Source organism: Miniopterus schreibersii (genome assembly GCF_964146895.1).
Source record: "Miniopterus schreibersii genome assembly, chromosome: 19".
Taxonomy (NCBI): domain Eukaryota; kingdom Metazoa; phylum Chordata; class Mammalia; order Chiroptera; family Miniopteridae; genus Miniopterus; species Miniopterus schreibersii.
The window spans coordinates 36,968,993-36,985,742 of NC_138119.1; the positions used below are offsets into that span (position 1 = coordinate 36,968,993).

The following is a 16,750-nucleotide window of genomic DNA, read 5'->3' on the forward strand; positions in this document are numbered from 1 at the left end:
CAATTTGTTCTTTGCCAAGTAAGTTAAAGGAAGTTTGGACGAGAACCTTCCACACAATGGAACAAACAAACAAACACAGCAACAATAGGAGCATTTTTCAGGAGATCAGAGTCAGGAGAACCACCCAGTCAGGTGTTTGCAGTAGTCTTTGCTCTTGGAGCCAAGTCCCGCCTGCAACACGTGCAGCCCCGTGGGAGGCAAGGAGCGGCGCTGGTGCACCCCGGGACCCGGCCTCGGGTCATTCAAGGTCGGAGTGAGAGCTACAGTCCAGCAGGAATTCCTTCCTACACAAAAGTGCTCCAAAGGCACCACCTGATGGGGGAGTGTGGAGGGGGAGCGTCTGCACACTGCACACGCTACCTAAGCTTCTGCACCGAGCCTCTTGCATAAGTGGCAAAAGAAAACAATTTTCTAGGACCTGTGAGAGTCATCAAGGGTAAGGAAACCAGCAAGAACATTCCGCAGTTAAGAACGCGAGTTCCCCGACCCCAACCCTCCCTCCCCAGTGTGGGAGCTCACTGAAACAGGATCCAGGAGCGAGACATGTCCAAACCATATATATAAAAACAGTGACAATAACAACAATAAAAGATACAGTAACGCGGGCCTGCCTAAATTGTACCAGTTAAGAAAGGAACCCCCAACACAATTGATACGATTATAAACACCTTGTTATGACTTAATGGCCTGTACAACAGACCCATAAAAAATGATTTTTTAAGGAAAAAAAAAAAAGAACTTAGACAAACAAGAAATACTCTTTCTATATTAGAATTGGTAACCCACCTTGACTGTCACTGTGACCGCTGGAAATGATAAGTAGTCCTTTCACTTATTTTTTTTGTTTGTTTTTGATTTTTTGTTTCTGCTTTTAAAATTTTTGGTTAGAAAGTTCTCCAATCCATTAAGCAATCCTGAAAAGACAGTGTTTTATTACAAAATTAGGCAAATGTCCGGTCTCCATCCTTTCTTTCCGGCATGTGTCTTTCCTGCTCTTCTCTCCCTCGCCCTCACACCGTGGCAAGAGGGAGCCAACCGCACCTGCGGTGGCAGCCCGGCTGGCAGCCCGATGGACCGCGCGTGGAAGAGGCTGTGGTGGGTAGTGGCCGCTCACTGTGCCTTGGAGGCGGTGGTGGTGGTGGAAGCAGCCCCGCTGGCAGAGGCCACTGTGAAGAGAGAGTTCTGGATGGACTCGGCGGAGGTGGAGGTGGCATGAAGGCTGGCAACAGGCCCAGAGTTGCCCGCGGAGGCTGCAGCGGCAGAGACCAGGCTAACCGGGTTGCTGGTGAGCAGAGAGAGGTTCTGGGGGTTCAGGAACAGAGGGGCGGTCACGATGTTGGGGGCTCCTCCCGCATTGGCAAAGACCAGGTTCCCAGTCGCATCCAGTGACGTTATTGGAAGAGAGCCACCAGAAGCAAGAGCTACGGACAAACCCCCAAAACAGGTGGGAAAGAGACCATTAATACCGTCTAGAGAAGCCAGGGACACACCAAATGACTGAGCTCTCCCACAACCAGCTGGAAAGTGCAGCCCTTTAATGATTTTTTTTCTTAATCAGATTTCCATCTTGTCACTCCCTGAAGTTTGCTATGATTCTGAAAGGGCCTAAAGGATTACTGATCTAATGAGTATACGCAGGACAGAGAAGGGGGAGTAAGGACTGTATGACCCATTAGAACGGCACCTCTACCTGAGAGATCCGCCTGATTCCATACCTATCTACAGGTGTTAGGTAAATCCAGTGACTGTTTTTAATGAAGATGACTGATGTTAGACTACCTCCCTTCAAATGACAAACTAGTTCCAGTGATTACAGCACTGAAATACAGTTAGCTTTTATCAATCCACTGGCACTATTAAAATCTGAGCACTCTAAGGCTTGACACACAAGATGAAAAGCCATCTCTCAAAAGACTTTAGTTCTAAAATCAAATAAAGTGCAGGGTATGATCAAGCTTTCCCTTCGTGACTTGTGAGGAGTGGGGTACACACTGTCGGAGGCAGCGGCAGTGTGGTGACACCGCCGTGGAACAGCGTGGGTTAGGACTTGCTCTATCGCCTGAGAACTTCCTGTGATGAAGGCATCAGTAATATTTTCTTTAAAATAAGTGGGCACACTCATCTATTAAATTTTCCTGTTATCTAACAATCCCCAATATCTCCCTGACCCATAGAACCACACCCCCTACATGTAGAATCGAAGGTTTCTCTAGGCTTTAAAAATCCAGTTGATTTTTTATGTAATATGTAAAGAAAGCTGGAGGGACTGAAGGGAACCCATCCCTGACTCAGACACCATCCATACAAAGAGCACACAACGGGGAGACTTGGTGCAGCTTGAAGTTTTCTGAGCCTCCAGCTTAGGGTTGTAGACAGGTATAGATCTCCCCAGAGAGGTCTGTCCTCTGCCCCCCATTGTGTCCAGGGAAGCAATTTGCCTCTGGAGCATCACTACCATGCAGAGATACCTGCTGTCGAGGAAGTGGTTTCTCACAAGTCTTATTCCAAAAAGGGGTCCCTGGCTAAGAAAAGCTTTATCAAGCTCACCACCGGTTCTGCACCATGCCAAAGTCAATGTGATGCAAGGTAATCCAGTGCATGTCTGGGGTTTATCAGTAACCAGTATTTAGCACTAACCTTTACTGAAGTTGGCTAACAGCTTATTTTTGGCCCCAAAAACTCTCACTTAAGCACAAACTATTTTAATTTTAAGAAAAAAACATTCTCTGATTAATACAGGGATGTCTCTCAAACTGTTTCCCCAAATCATGTTATAGCAACAGCATCTTCGGACAGAAGCCCAGAAACCACACAAGGCATACCCTTCAGTATATGGAATGAGGGGATTTAGATGCACTTAAGACTGGGTAGCCCCCTAAGGCCAAAGGGGACCCACTGGCCTTTGGGAAAGACATCGCAGCCCAAGAGCACACATGCTCTGCAATGACAGGGACAACAAAGGGCAGACCCCATGAGAATTATAAGTTCTCCCGAAGTCCCATGATGTGCTCCAATGGGCCTTCTCAGCTGTGGCTCTCTTGGGGTAGACAGAGATGGGGAGTTTTACTTGGTCAGGTTGCCTGGGGGTGGGTCTTGGATGACTGCATGGATAAACTTATCAGAGGGAAAGTCTGCCCCCAAGTCTAGTCACACAAGATCAATATCAGCATAAAAGTCCTGGGTTCTCACAATACATCACACTAGTCTACCTCCTGTTCTGAGGCACAAACTAACACCTACACTTCTCTACAAAGCTTTTTCACAAGGATATTTTCTTGGTCCATAAGTTAGTCAACTCCCCCCCCCCCCCCCCCCCCCGTCACCGTGGCCTCGGGCAGACCTCCTCCACTGAAAAGGAAAAGAAGAGGCAAGGGAGGAGCACAGCTGTACTGACCTTGAATGGTTGCCAGTGTACTGTTGCTCATCAGAGCCGGGCTGAGAGCACCGCCCAGGGTCCCTGGGTTAAGACTGAGTAAGGCACCTCTGCAAGTGAAAAGAGCAGACAGGTGATCGGTGTGGCATCACACCCAGAGGGGTAAGGACAGGACAGCTGGGAGCAGGCGGAAACACCTGAGACTTGTCCTCTCTGCTGTCTGACCGCGCTCCGAGTCTGCTTTCCTCGAAGTTCACTGTGCAACCCAAATAAGACTATAGCCCACAGGGTCCAACTCGCAGCCATTCCAGCATTCTCTACACTACCTCGTTCTCTTTTCTCAGAGCAAAAGAAAACGTCAGAAAAATAAATATATTTACAGAGTAGTTCCTACATGGACGAGACAAAAGTGAGACTCTTAATGCTACACCCCGAGCATATTTAAGGATCAGAAAGCAGTCTGCTGAGAGGTCAGCAGGGAACAAGAGTCAGGAGCTGTGGGCTCTCTCCCTGGCCCCACCCTCTAGGCATGATCAGTGCCTGCTGCTCCTGTCTCACCTGGAAATAAAGGTATGACTACTGCCCTTCCAGGGTGTTCAGACACTAAATCCACAATAATCAAGGTCCTTGAGCCGCTATAGAGCAACCCACTTCAAAGACATTAGGCTTAAAGAGTTTTGTTTTGAATTTTGTGTTGAAGATGGTGATGGAAAGTCTCCCGTATGAGTAAGTCCCGGGATGACCTCCTTGTAGTCTCTCAGGTGGCAATAGATGAGAAAGCCCTTACCCAGCTGCAAACTGAGACGGTGCCATCAGGCCTGGGCTCAGTCCTGCAGCGGCAGCCATGGCTGCGAGACTGGCATTTGCCGGCAACTGCGCAGCTCCTTGGAGGGCGGCAGCTGCTGCCGTTTGCAGCCCTGACGCCGTCACCATCACCTGGCTGGTCCCAAGGGGAGAGGGCAGAGGAGTGGAGGTGGTCTGTGTTGTGCTGGTCTCACTGGCACTCGAGGCCTCAGAGGTGGAGGCTGAGGCAGAAGGGGAGGGACTCAGAGAGGGGGAAGTGACTGCCGAGGAAGCCGGAGGCGCGGTGGAAATCACGGTGGCAGTGTTGTTGGAGGTGGTATCTGTAGTGCCTGAAAAGAGGGCCAAGTTAGGGAGGGAGATCGGAGATCCTCAGAGTCGTCTGGGGGTATGGCGCATTGTTCAGCCACACTCCAGAATCAACTGACTAATGAACTTACCAGCCGTACCTCTACATGGGTCCTTTTTATTAACCTAGTTAGTGTTTCTACAGAAATGAACCACAAAAACAAACATTTTAAGGCCTAAGCTTAGAAAATAATGAACTACAGGATGTTGGACTGGAATTGGAGATCTCAGTATGAACGCATGATTTTTAACATATGGACAGTGAAGGGAAATGGAGGCAGGTACGTGTGGATGAGCATGTGGATGTACAAACGTGTGTCTTACACACATACCAATGTAAGTGTGGGTACACTTGTTTCTGCTGAGATACCCTAGAAGTAACAACATGCATCAGTGAGTGTATCTGATGCCTACACCTTGGTTCCGAGGTACCTTTCCTCACTCAAAGGAACTTGGAATCCTTGGAGAAATAGCTGATTCCAGATCTGGGCCAGAGACGTGAAGATGAGCCTGAACATCTTGTGCCAAAAAATAAGGAACCACTCAAAGAATCACAGGGACATGTTAGAGGGTGCAGGAGCCAGCTGAAGGGACTCCCACTGGCTAAACCTGAAACAATTTTAACCCTGAAATAAAGAGTGATGCAATTTTAACCTGCTGCGTACAAAATAATGTGAGTCCATACTGACAGAGACAGATAGGGAAAAGGGAAAGTTCATCCTTACACTTAATAACTATGTAAAAACATCTATTCACTCTTCACATCATGGTTAGGTCACAAAGCCAAAGAAGTGATATGAAGTAAAACTCAAGTGGAGAAAATGAATTTCCCCACCTATGGGTTAAATCCAAGCTGTACCTCGAATCACCAGAAACCCACCCAGTGACTCCCTACACACCATCAACCCAGTGAATGACCACAGAACACCCCATACATTGTGTGTCACTAAAAACTTCTGATGACAATGCTCAGTTCACTTTAAATGTATTTGAGAAAACTGCTATTCAAAGAAGGGCACAGTGGAAAAATTTAATCATTTTATAGTGAATGTGTCAGGCATTAACTGAGACATACAGATTTTAAAAAAACAAAAAAACCCCAGACCTTTTGAAAAGTGCCAAGTTTACTGGCCAAGAGGTAATAAATTATAAAAATATAATCATTTATGACCCAGGCAGGGGGAAATAAACAGTTTCCTACGGGAGCTAAACACTCTTTCCAGGAGGAATGGACACCTGAGCTGGAGCAGTGCCACCCCCATCAGAGTTGTGTAGGTGGCTGGCCAGCACCTGAGGCTATGTGTGTTCACAAAGGCCTGACAGCCTCTGAGGGCCAAGGATGGGTGGACGGAGACCAGTGGAGACAAGGGCCACACTGAAAAGCGCCTTCTACGAATCGGAGGGAAAACTGATGTTGTCTTGATGCAAAAAGCTGTAGCTAGTCAAGGTTTCTATAAGAGAAGTCACTTGAAAAAAAGTAGGTGTTTGGAGAGAGAAATCTGGGAGTAATGGAAAAGACAGGCTAAGGTGAGAAAGAACAAAAAAGATGAAATCTTTATGTGAAACTATTATTTCTGACAAAATTAATTGTGCCTAATTTTTTTGGAGGTAGGGTTCTCACATATAACTTTTAAAAAAGCAATACCTCATTAGAGCTGTAATTCACAATTTAATGGCAGATTCTCACAGAAACTCTCATGGCTACCATCTGCCTACAGCTGCACAGTCTCGCTGCCACATACCTGTACCAGAGACATGGTTACCTGTAACAGAGAGGTTGGTTACTGCAGCGCTGGTCAGAGGGAGGACGGGGTTGACAGTGAGGGTAGTTGCTGCACTGCTGGTCACAAGGCTTGGTGTGGTTGCCACCTAGAGGTCAGAAATGAAAATATGCAAAAGCATTTAAAAATCAAAACTTAAAAATTTAAGTCCATATTGTAGACTTATTTTGCCTATAAAAATTTTAAATTCCAGGATAGAGCTTAAGTATTATAGAATAGCACGGCCGGGCATGGCTCAGCAGTTGAGTGTCAACGTAGGATCCAGACGATCGGGGTTCGATTCCCGGGTTGCAGGCTCGATCCCCAGTTGGGGGAGTGCAAGAGGCAGCCGATCAGTGACTCTCTCATCATTGATGTTTCTATCTCTCTCCCTCTCCTTTCCTCTCTCTGAAGTCAATAAAGATATATTTTAAAAATAAATAAATGTTATAGAATAAAAATAAAGTAAAAGGGCCTAAGAGGAGACTTTACAGTGACTTGGATCTTGGAATTGAGAAACAGGCATAGGTTGAAAGGTTGCTATCAGAAGACAGTTTTTTACTGACATGACATATGGCTATGCCCAGGTTTTAAAAAGAAATAATTTAAAAATCTCTCAATCTCAATAAAGTTGAGTCAGATGCAATATAAGTCAGTAAGAAATATACTAATTGTCACCTTAACCTAAACAAGGAAACTATTCAACAGGATCAGTGAATCCTGGCTTCTTGTATTGTTTTATTTTTGACTCTGTGGGGGCAAGATTGCCTTGATTTTATTCTTAATGAAATGTTATTATGGAAAGAATGTGAAACAAATTTTTTAAAGACTGACAATTTCTCTTTGAAACAACAAAATATTTCTACAGTTTTGTAAGAAATACTGTCTTCTTCTTAGTACAAATAAATCCAAACACAAGTAAACAGTCAACTGCACAGAATGAAGCTGTGTCTACCAACTCCTCCCCTAACTGCCATCTCGGGACCTTTGTGATTGAAGCCTCCTCCCCACCCCGCCCCCCAGGCACCCACAACCTGCACCCAAACCACTGTGTGCTCTTACTGCTGACTTTAACTTGAAAAGCTTCCCAATACAGAATGATATGCAGATAAAATAAAAACAAATTAACAAGAAGGGATCAGAAATGCACACTCAAAACCTTCCCATTTCTGGGATCCTGGTTAGACATGTGGAGTCATATTTACAATCACCCTAAAGGTCAAAGGTGTCCCATGGGCACTCTGTGTCCCTTCAGTCTAGGAAGATGACTCTAATGCAAACAGGGAGGTAAATGCAAGGCTACATGTCCAAGAGAAAAGACCCCAAGTGAACGCTGTAAAACAAGTTCAGAGCTCCTGAACAGAGGCGCCTGGGAACTGACCATCAGCATAGAAGTTTAATAAATTGGGCTCCAGAACTCAACATGAATAAAAAGCAGTGAGTGATTTTTTTAGATAACTAGAACCACAGCAAATTTACTCCCACAATTAGAGTAACCTAAAAACTATATCAGAGAAGCGAGTAACAGAGATGCCGTAAAATGGGAAAGAACTAAATTGTTCCCTTGAAACAGGACAGACCCAAGACTAGCTTAACAACGTGAGATTTAATTACGTCGGCAACATTTAAAATATAAACTGCATACATTTATTCAACATGGACATATACACACAATAAATTCTGTTATGAAACACGACTGGAGGCGGCGCCACCGTGGCCGTAAGCGGGCCCTTACCAGCGAGGCGCTGGGGAAGACGGCCTTGATGGGCGAGCCGCCGGCGCCCCCGCTGCTGGGTGGGTTGATCCTTTTCTCCTTCTGGCGGCGGTTACAGAACCAGACGCGGATCACCTCCTTCTCCATGTTGAGCTGCTCAGCAATCATGGTGATCTCTTCCGAGGTAGGCTTTTGATTCTGAAGGGGAAATCATCCTGTGGAATAGCCTTCGGAACCACTGGCCCGTGTCATTATACAGTATAAATACACAGAAGGGAGGGGCAGGCCAGGGAGTGAAGTGGGGACGCAGATGACCAATAGGCCACCTTAACAAAACGTCTATAAACAGACATTCCAATGAACATATGTCTATAAAATTTACTCCGATTAACTTCGAGTAAGTTATTCTTGAATGTTTGCATTCTGTTGTTGTTTTAAGGGCTACTAATCTTGAAAAAACTTAACAATCAAGAGAGATTCCAGGATGGTGGCAGATTGAGTGGAAGCTACACTGACACTCTCCTAAGACCAAACTGGAATTACAACTTAAATACAGAAAAACCGTCCTGAATAATCAACTACAACTGAAGACGAGCTGGAGAGCACCCTCATAGCCAAGGTGGAAAAGCGGAGACCACATAGAGACTGGTAGGAAGCGTGGAGGCACAGGAGGGCCGGCTGGGCTCCCACAGGCAGCAGCTGAAGGTCCAGAGGGAGATCTCAGCTGAGGGGGGTTCCCACTGAAGACTCTGGAGTCTAAATCCCAAGCTGGGCTTCCCAGACCAGAGCACCAGAACGGAGAAAGGTGCCCAATAACCTCTGGCTGTGAAGAGCAGCAAGGTTTCTGTCTGCCAGGGAGAGGTGGCTAGAAATGCAGGCACCCTCTTAAAGGGCCAACACACAAAGTTTCATGTGCAGCCACTCACCTTGGGCTCCGGAGGAGGGAGGGCAGAGTGGACTGGAGCTGTGTGAGGAGAACCTAGGTGTGCTGGATAGGGGGACAGAACTCAAAGGGCAGCTACCTAAATTCCTGTGCAGAGTTATTCCCCCATACAACAGCGGATATCTTTCTCAGGTAGACATTTACCTCCCAAAAAGCTTTTCCGGGGGGGGGGGGGGGGGGAGGAGTGCCCCACACTGTTGGAAAACCTCTTGCTCCACCCTGTGGAGTTTCTACAGCCTGAGGCTCATTAAGAGACTGAATAACAATCAGCCTCTGGGTGCTTTGAGTCGTTGCCTGATTGGCTTCTGGAACCAGGGATTGGAAAAGCAGACCTTGGTGAGCCTCTTGGTCCTGTCCAAACACACCCAACCACAGCAGAGGGAACCACAAGCTGTGGAGTACAGAGAACTTCAAACAGGGTACTCAAGGCCAGTCACATACAGCATCTGACATTGGCCTGCACCAGACTATAGAAAAGACTGGAAGTGGGAGTCCCAGCAGATCTACCTAATACATAGAAACAAATCCAAACAAGCAGCCACAATGGGGAGACTAAAAAAACAAGCCCCAAATGAAAGAACAAGAGAATTCTCCAGAAGAAGAGCTAAATGAAATGGAGATAAGCAATCTATCAGATATAGAGTTCAGGATACTGATCATAAGGATTCTCAACAGCATGAGAAAATAAACGAAAACTATGAAGGAAATGAAGAATGACATAGCAGAAATAAAGAATACACTGGAAGGAATAAGCAGCAGATTAGTGGAAGCTGAGGATCAGATCAGTGAATTAGAAGACCGAGGAGGGAAAAAAAATCAATCAATCAGAGATCCAAAAGAAATAAACAATTAAAAACAGGAGGACAGTCTAAGGGAGCTGTGGGACAACATGAAACATAACAATATTGCATGATAGGCATGTCAGAAGAGGTCAAAAGTAAGCAAGGGTTAGAGAATCTGTTTGAAGAAATAATGGCAGAAAACTTCCCTAACCTGGTGAAGGAAAAAGTCATACAAGTTCAGGAGGCACAGAGAGTCCCAAGCAAGAAGAACCCAAAGAGGCCCATGCCCAGACACCTCATAATTAAAATGCCAAAAATTCAAGACACAGAGAGAATCTTAAAGGCAGCAAGAGAAAAGCAATCTGTTACCTACAAAGGAGCTCCCATAAGGCTGACTTCTCATCAGAAACTCCACAGGCCAGAAGGGAATGGCATGAAGTGTTCAAGGTAATGCAAAACAAGGATCTGAAACCAAGACGACTCTATCCAGCAAGGCTATCATTCAACATAGATGGTGAAATAAAGAGCTTTCCAGACAAAAAAGGGCTAAAGAAGTTTATCACCACCAAACCAGCATTGCAAGAAATGTTAAAGGGACTGCTGTAATTAGAAGTTGAAATAGAATGAGAAACATAGGCATAAAAAAATAAAATGGCAATAAATATCTATCAATAATAACCTTAAATATAAATGGATTAAATGCTCCAATCAAAAAACATAGGGTAGCTGAATGAATAAGAAAACAAGACCTAAATATATGCTGTCTACAAGAGACCCACCTCAGAACAAAAGGCTCACACAGGCTGAAAAAAAAAACACCTTCTGGAGGACTTTAAGGGAGAGATTGACAGCAATATAGTCAGAGTAGAGGACTTCAACACTCCACTGACTTTGCTGGATAGATCTTCCAGACAAAAAATCAACAAGGAAACAGTGATTCTAAATGACACACTAGACCAGATGGATTTGACATTTACAAAACATTTCACCCCAAAGTTGCAGAATATGCATTCTTAAGTGCACATGGGACATTCTCAAAGACAGACCACATGTTAGGACACAAAACAAGTCTCTATAAGTTCAAGAAGATTGAAGTCATATCAAACATCTTCTCAGGCATTTATACCATGGAATACTATGCAGCTGTAAAAAAGAAGGATCCCTTACCCTTTGAGACAGCGTGGTGGGTATTATGCTAAGCGAAATAAGCCAGTCAGAGAAAGACAAGTATCACATGATCTTCCTCATACGTGGAATTAACGAACAAAATCAACCGATGAACAAAATGGATCTAGAGATGTAGAAGCATGGAACAGACTGAGGAATCTCAGAGGGAAGACAGGGGTGGGTGGGGAGATTAACCTAAGAATTAATATGCATATATGCATAACCCATGGACACAGACAATAATGTGGTGAAGGCTTGGGGGGAGGGGTAAAAGAGGGGAGAAGATCAATGGGGGGGAAAGGGAGACAGTTGTAATATTTTCAACAATAAAAATAAAAAGTAATAAACAATCAACACCTTATATATTAGTAGGAATCTGAGAGTTTTCTCAGTGCTTACTGCACATGATCGCAGCTGGAACACGTGAGGCAGACAGTAAGCCTGCAAGATAGGAGGTACTTCCCAGATACAGGGACTTCAGCCTAAGGACTCAGTGACTGACCAAGGACAAAGGTCCTAAAGTGGCAGGTGCTACAGACTCCTGACTCAGTACTCCTTCCACTGTGCTGAAGCCTCTATGAATCAGAGTCAGAATTCTGTTGGAAGCTTTGATTGGGATAGTCCCTGGTACAAAAAAAAACAAAGAAAGAAAGAAAGCCAAGAATCTGTTGAATTAACTTGAGCTCCATAGCCTGACATTCAAGGCCCTCAGCGTTCTGGCCCCAAACTGCTGTTCTAAGCACAGACACTGCAACTCAGCCAAAGGGAACCACCTGTATTTGCGCTGACACACCTCAGGTTCTCCCTGGATGTCTTTGCTCTCCATCCTCTGCCCTTCCCTGTCTGTGGAGTTCCTGTGTCCTACGGCAGCTGCCGCCTGTCCCACAGAGCTCCCTCCTGAGCCCCGGGCACACTCGCTCTGTCTGTGTTGTCTTATTTTCTCCACAACGGTATAAGCATCCAAAAGGGCCGTGACTGACAGCGCCTAATGTTAGTACCACACAATCCCATGTCCATGAGAAGTAAAATCCCCACTGACCTCCAAGAAACTCTTCTCTAAGGCCACGCGGATGTTGGTCTCTATGCTGGTGCGTTTCTTTCTCCTGCGGTTCAAGCCCTCGATTCCCTGCCCTGGAGAATTCAGGGCACTTGGGCTGGAGAGAGCCGAATCTGACGAGAGGTTCTCTATAAGAAAAGAGAAAACAGGAGGTCAAAGGATCTGAGAGTGCTTCACACACATAACACACATATTAACAACAAAGCTGACTAAGGTACTTGAAGCTGCAAGCACATGAAAAGGTTCCATAACCTACATGAAAACAGCTCCCACCACGCTCTATTGCTCTAGCTGGCATGTCTGAAAACACAGACTGCCTGTCCTCCTGCCCTCCGACTTTTTTTTTTTTTTAATATGTCTTTATTGATTTCAGGGAGGAAGGGAGAGGGTGAGAGAGAGAGAGAAACATCAATGATGAGAGAGTCATTGATCAGTTGCCTCCTGAATGCCTCCCACTAGGGATCGAGCCCCCAACCCAGGCATGTGCCCTGACCGGGAATTGAACCTCGGTCTCCTGGATCATAAGTCAACACTCAACCTCTGAGCCACGCCAGCCGGGCCAACTTCTGTCTCTTGAGAAAGCACAGGTTTTCTCTTTCTGTCCTGAGACTCAACTCTACCTCTCCTGAGTTACGTTCTTGTTTTGGTTTCTTATTAGCTCTAGGATAAAAGGCTTGTTAGAAATTACTGAATATTTAATATTTACCTTGCAAATGACCTCTCATTTTATTAGTATAATTTATGGCAACACTTCCCCCCAAACCAAACAAACAATGAAACACTTCTAAATTCTTGGAAGTTGAAACAAGCAAGGTTCCGTCATTGTAGTTTAATGACCCCGGGCATCTCGGAGCCAGCTCTGGGTTTCTTTCCATTCCATGTATATGGAAGGAAGGGCAGAGCAGTGGTTCTCACTTGTGGAGCTCAGAAAGGCTACAGGGCCACGGAATCAGACTGTCCAAGGGTCAGAGTTACAGGTCTGTCTTTTCCAGAGACCTGGTTTTGCTTCCATCTAAATGAGAGCCACCATCTTGGGGATCTGCATGTTCCTTATACCTCTCACAGTCTGTGGTTCTGTGACTCAAACTCCAAATTTCCCAAAAGGAAATCTCAGCACAAAACACACAAGTTAAAACTGGCCGCTCAACTTCTTATGTATGAACTATGTAACAAAAGCAGAAATATCATCAAGGACCAATTTATTATAATTCATCAAGGAAGAACCAATAAACTTGTTTTTCAAGTTTATCTAAATACATAGGCCTTCTTTCCTCTTCCTTCAACTGCCCCTAAACCTGGCTGCAATACAAGAAATATTCCAAAGCTAAAAATTGTTGTTGACTGTGTGCACTGCAATTACTACTTAAATGAATTAGCTCCCCGATTTAAGAAGCCATAACTTATACGGATCCTCCCAAGACTGGTGCACTTCAAGATTCTGTAGTGCCAATAATGCAGTAAGAAATATAAACCCCACTCCATGCAACAGCCCCCTGTAAGACTCCCACAGACAATGAGGCCATTTCTCACCCACCTGCATCATTGAGCCACTTCTCCAAAAGCGGCTTTAACTTGCACATGTTCTTAAAGCTGAGGTTCAAGGCTTCAAAGCGAGAGATGGTAGTTTGGCTGAAGTCATTTCCATACAGTTTACCCATTGCGAGCCCAACATCGCCCTGCACAGAAATACAGAGCAGGAGGGGGGGAGGGCAAGAGAGAGAGAGAGAGTCATCCCACAGAAACACCCATCCGTAAGCTGGGCTCAGTGTTTCAGTGAGGAAGTTAGGCCCGACCCTAACAACACTGACTGTTCCATATTCTCTCCATTTTGAATTTCTTCTTGCCACCTTAATAATCAAGATTATCAAAAGATGGTGCTACTATTCTAAACCAGCCCCTTAATTCATATAACCAAAGTGATTTAAATAATCTTTGAAACTCAGTTTACCTGTCTCATCTACAGGGTTAACACATGCTACTGCCTAGATGACCTCAGGTATTTCTCAACTAACCAACTTCCCATAATCACCTTAAAATCTAGAAATGATGCCTCGTTCTTTTTGTCCTGTAAGGTATTTCTGGAAGCACTGAAAAAACCTATTTTCCACCTTAGTTTGGATTTTAAAGTTGGTTACAAAAAACAGGTATTCTAAAAGGCTACCTTTATAACTATTATAGAGAGAAAAATTCACAGTGGAGAGGTTTGACCCATTTAGTCAAACCTCGTGGGCACTGAAACTTGGTACCTTACAGCATAGAACAATGACGCCCTGAATATACCTCACAGACATCTTTCTTGCAAGCCTGTACCTCTCAGTATACACAGTGCTCTCCTTCCAGCCGAATCGCTCTGTTCAAGCTGGGAAAAGCCACGTTGTCAGAGTTATTTTTTATACGGGTAAGGGAGCTCCGAGAGTTTGAATGATTCACCCTCTTGTTTCCACTAGTTTAGTGACAAGGCAAAAAGACATTTCTGGGAAGTACTGCAGATCTCATTCTACCGTGGGACCCTAGGGACAGCCCAGGCCCAGCTCCTGGCAACACTTACTGTGAACGCGGACTGTCCCAGTCCTCTGGATGCCCTACAATCCATCTTTTGGACACTACACTGTTTATTCGCACCTGCGTTAGGTAGTAGTTGGGGAAAGGAAAGGATATTTTTTAACTTCACTTTCTTATGGTAAGCAACTTCTGATACAAAGTTTAACAGAGGAGAAACACTGGAACTGAAAGATGAAATGAGGCATTGAGAACACCAGATCTTCAACTAATCTGTGACCTCAGCCTTCCCACAGGAGAGCCGCCAGGTGTGGCTATTAATTCAAATCAAGTAAATCAAAACTCTAGTTCCTCAGCTCCACCAGCCACCTTGTTGCTCAGCAGCCAGTCACACATGGATACTGGCTGTCCTCCCTGAGGGCACAAATACACTGAAACTGTCACTGATGTCTCTGGACATACATCTCCAGAACAGAAGTGACTGCTTACTGATTTCTGTCCAGTTACAGCAAAACTGAAAGAACTGGGATGGTGCATGGGCACAAATGCTAAATCGGATGCCTATCTGGGTTGACATCTCTGTAATATTTAGTCAATCACAAATATTCACTAAGTGCCCACTCTACGTAAAACACTACACTAGGCTTGTGTGTAGCACATATGCATGTCTTGGTCACTTTATCTGCTTAGATTACAGCCTTCTAGAGAACTGGGGCCAACCCAACCTTGCAATTCTTTGCCTATCGGGCCTGCTGTAGCAGTTAAGATGGCAATAAATGTTTCTGACATTGTAAATGCATACTTCACTAGGAATTTTTTCACAAACTTCTATAATATCTATGAAATGTAACAATATTGACAAATAAACAAAAACTAAAATACCTATTCAAAAATCCCATCATAAGAATAAATACCACCTTAACTTGGTGGCTATGCCATCAGCTAAGTAAACCTATGGCAATAAATGACAAATGTACTTAATTGAGATTTATAACACAGTCTTACTTCATGTTTAAATGATATGACTGAATAAAATGCAACAGGTCCTCCCTTAGTTAATATACTAATTTTCATTAATTTAATGTAAGTGTGGCTTAGTGATTTTGTAACTCACACCCACTGGCCTCCTCCCTCACAGCAGTAAATGTTTGAAGCATTTGACTTGTACATAATCTGAACTATATTATACCCTTTGATATTTTTTCTAAAAGCAAAAGGAAAAAGGAACAAAGATTGGGATTAGGAAACAATGAACGTGTCACATGTGAGGAAAGTGTTAACACCATGGCCTCCTAATTATGTAATGACATCTACAGTAACCCTTTCATAACCAGTGACATACTCAGAAAACTAATAGCATGGAGATTTGCTCAGAGAATAGGGACTTTTCTGAATCAACTAATAACTTGAGTGCTGTGTATATAAATAAACTGGATACAAAGCAGCCTTTGAATAACTGCAACTGAGATACATGACTTAAACACAAAGGCTGTTTCCCATCCTGCACCAATAACGTGCTTCAATCCATGTAGTCAGGTCTGTGAAATGCAGCCACTGCTATGTCAGAGTCATTCTGAAAAATCAGGAACAGTTGTGCCAAATAATAAGCTAAAACCATAAAGCACAACACCAGACCACAGGGAAGCTCTTTAATATAAAAGACACACACACACGCACACACACAGGCAATATGTTGGGTCAAATGCCACAGAAAGGCAAACCACTATCTGGGTAAAAGTTAAAGATTTTTAAAAGCCTTAACATCCTTGGCATATCACTTAGGCAACAGTCTCCTAGGGAACCTAAGGGTATGCTGTGCTAACCGCTTAAAGCTGAAGCACTGAGGACTAGGCCAACCTGACACTTATTTAAGCTCATTAACGTGCTCCGCTCAATCTAGCTGCACCTTGTGCTTTCTTTTTAAGAACAGCCAGATCGTTAGATGTTTCAATCTTTCTTAATTGTAACTTGTTTCCTCACAACTGAAAATCCTCACAAATACATAACTGCATTATCTCTAACATCATAGTTATTTAAAAAATCATTTTATGTTCCTAATATATAATTTGCTTTTTGAGCAAAAATCAACTACCAAAGAAATAAAAGGACTACAAGTCTGTCCATAAAAACCTCAGAGCACATGCAGGGGCATCCCCTGGTGTCAGAGCTGCCTGAGCAGGTGGTGCATTACTGTGCTTCCAGCATAAGTCGACGGGGTGCTTCAGGGGCGGCTTAGATTTCAGACAGTAACCATGTTCTCTGGAAAGAAAATATCCAGTCTACACCTCAGTCATTTTTTTTATCTA

At 44.3% G+C, this 16,750-nt stretch overlaps 1 protein-coding gene across 1 annotated transcript in view; it reads right to left on the reverse strand.

Moving 5' to 3' along the window:
• Positions 1-865: 865 nt before the first annotated feature.
• POU2F1 (POU class 2 homeobox 1) overlaps positions 866-16,750 on the reverse strand; it is a 99,753-nt gene continuing 83,868 nt past the window's right edge. The window contains exons 10-16 of the mRNA XM_081121017.1: positions 13,480-13,621; positions 11,928-12,073; positions 8,018-8,194; positions 6,286-6,391; positions 4,161-4,506; positions 3,395-3,483; positions 866-1,421 (exon numbers count right to left, since the gene is read on the reverse strand). Coding sequence (XP_080977143.1) covers positions 1,111-1,421; positions 3,395-3,483; positions 4,161-4,506; positions 6,286-6,391; positions 8,018-8,194; positions 11,928-12,073; positions 13,480-13,621 — 1,317 coding nt within the window. The 3' untranslated portion in view covers positions 866-1,110. The remainder of the gene's footprint in view (positions 1,422-3,394; positions 3,484-4,160; positions 4,507-6,285; positions 6,392-8,017; positions 8,195-11,927; positions 12,074-13,479; positions 13,622-16,750) is intronic.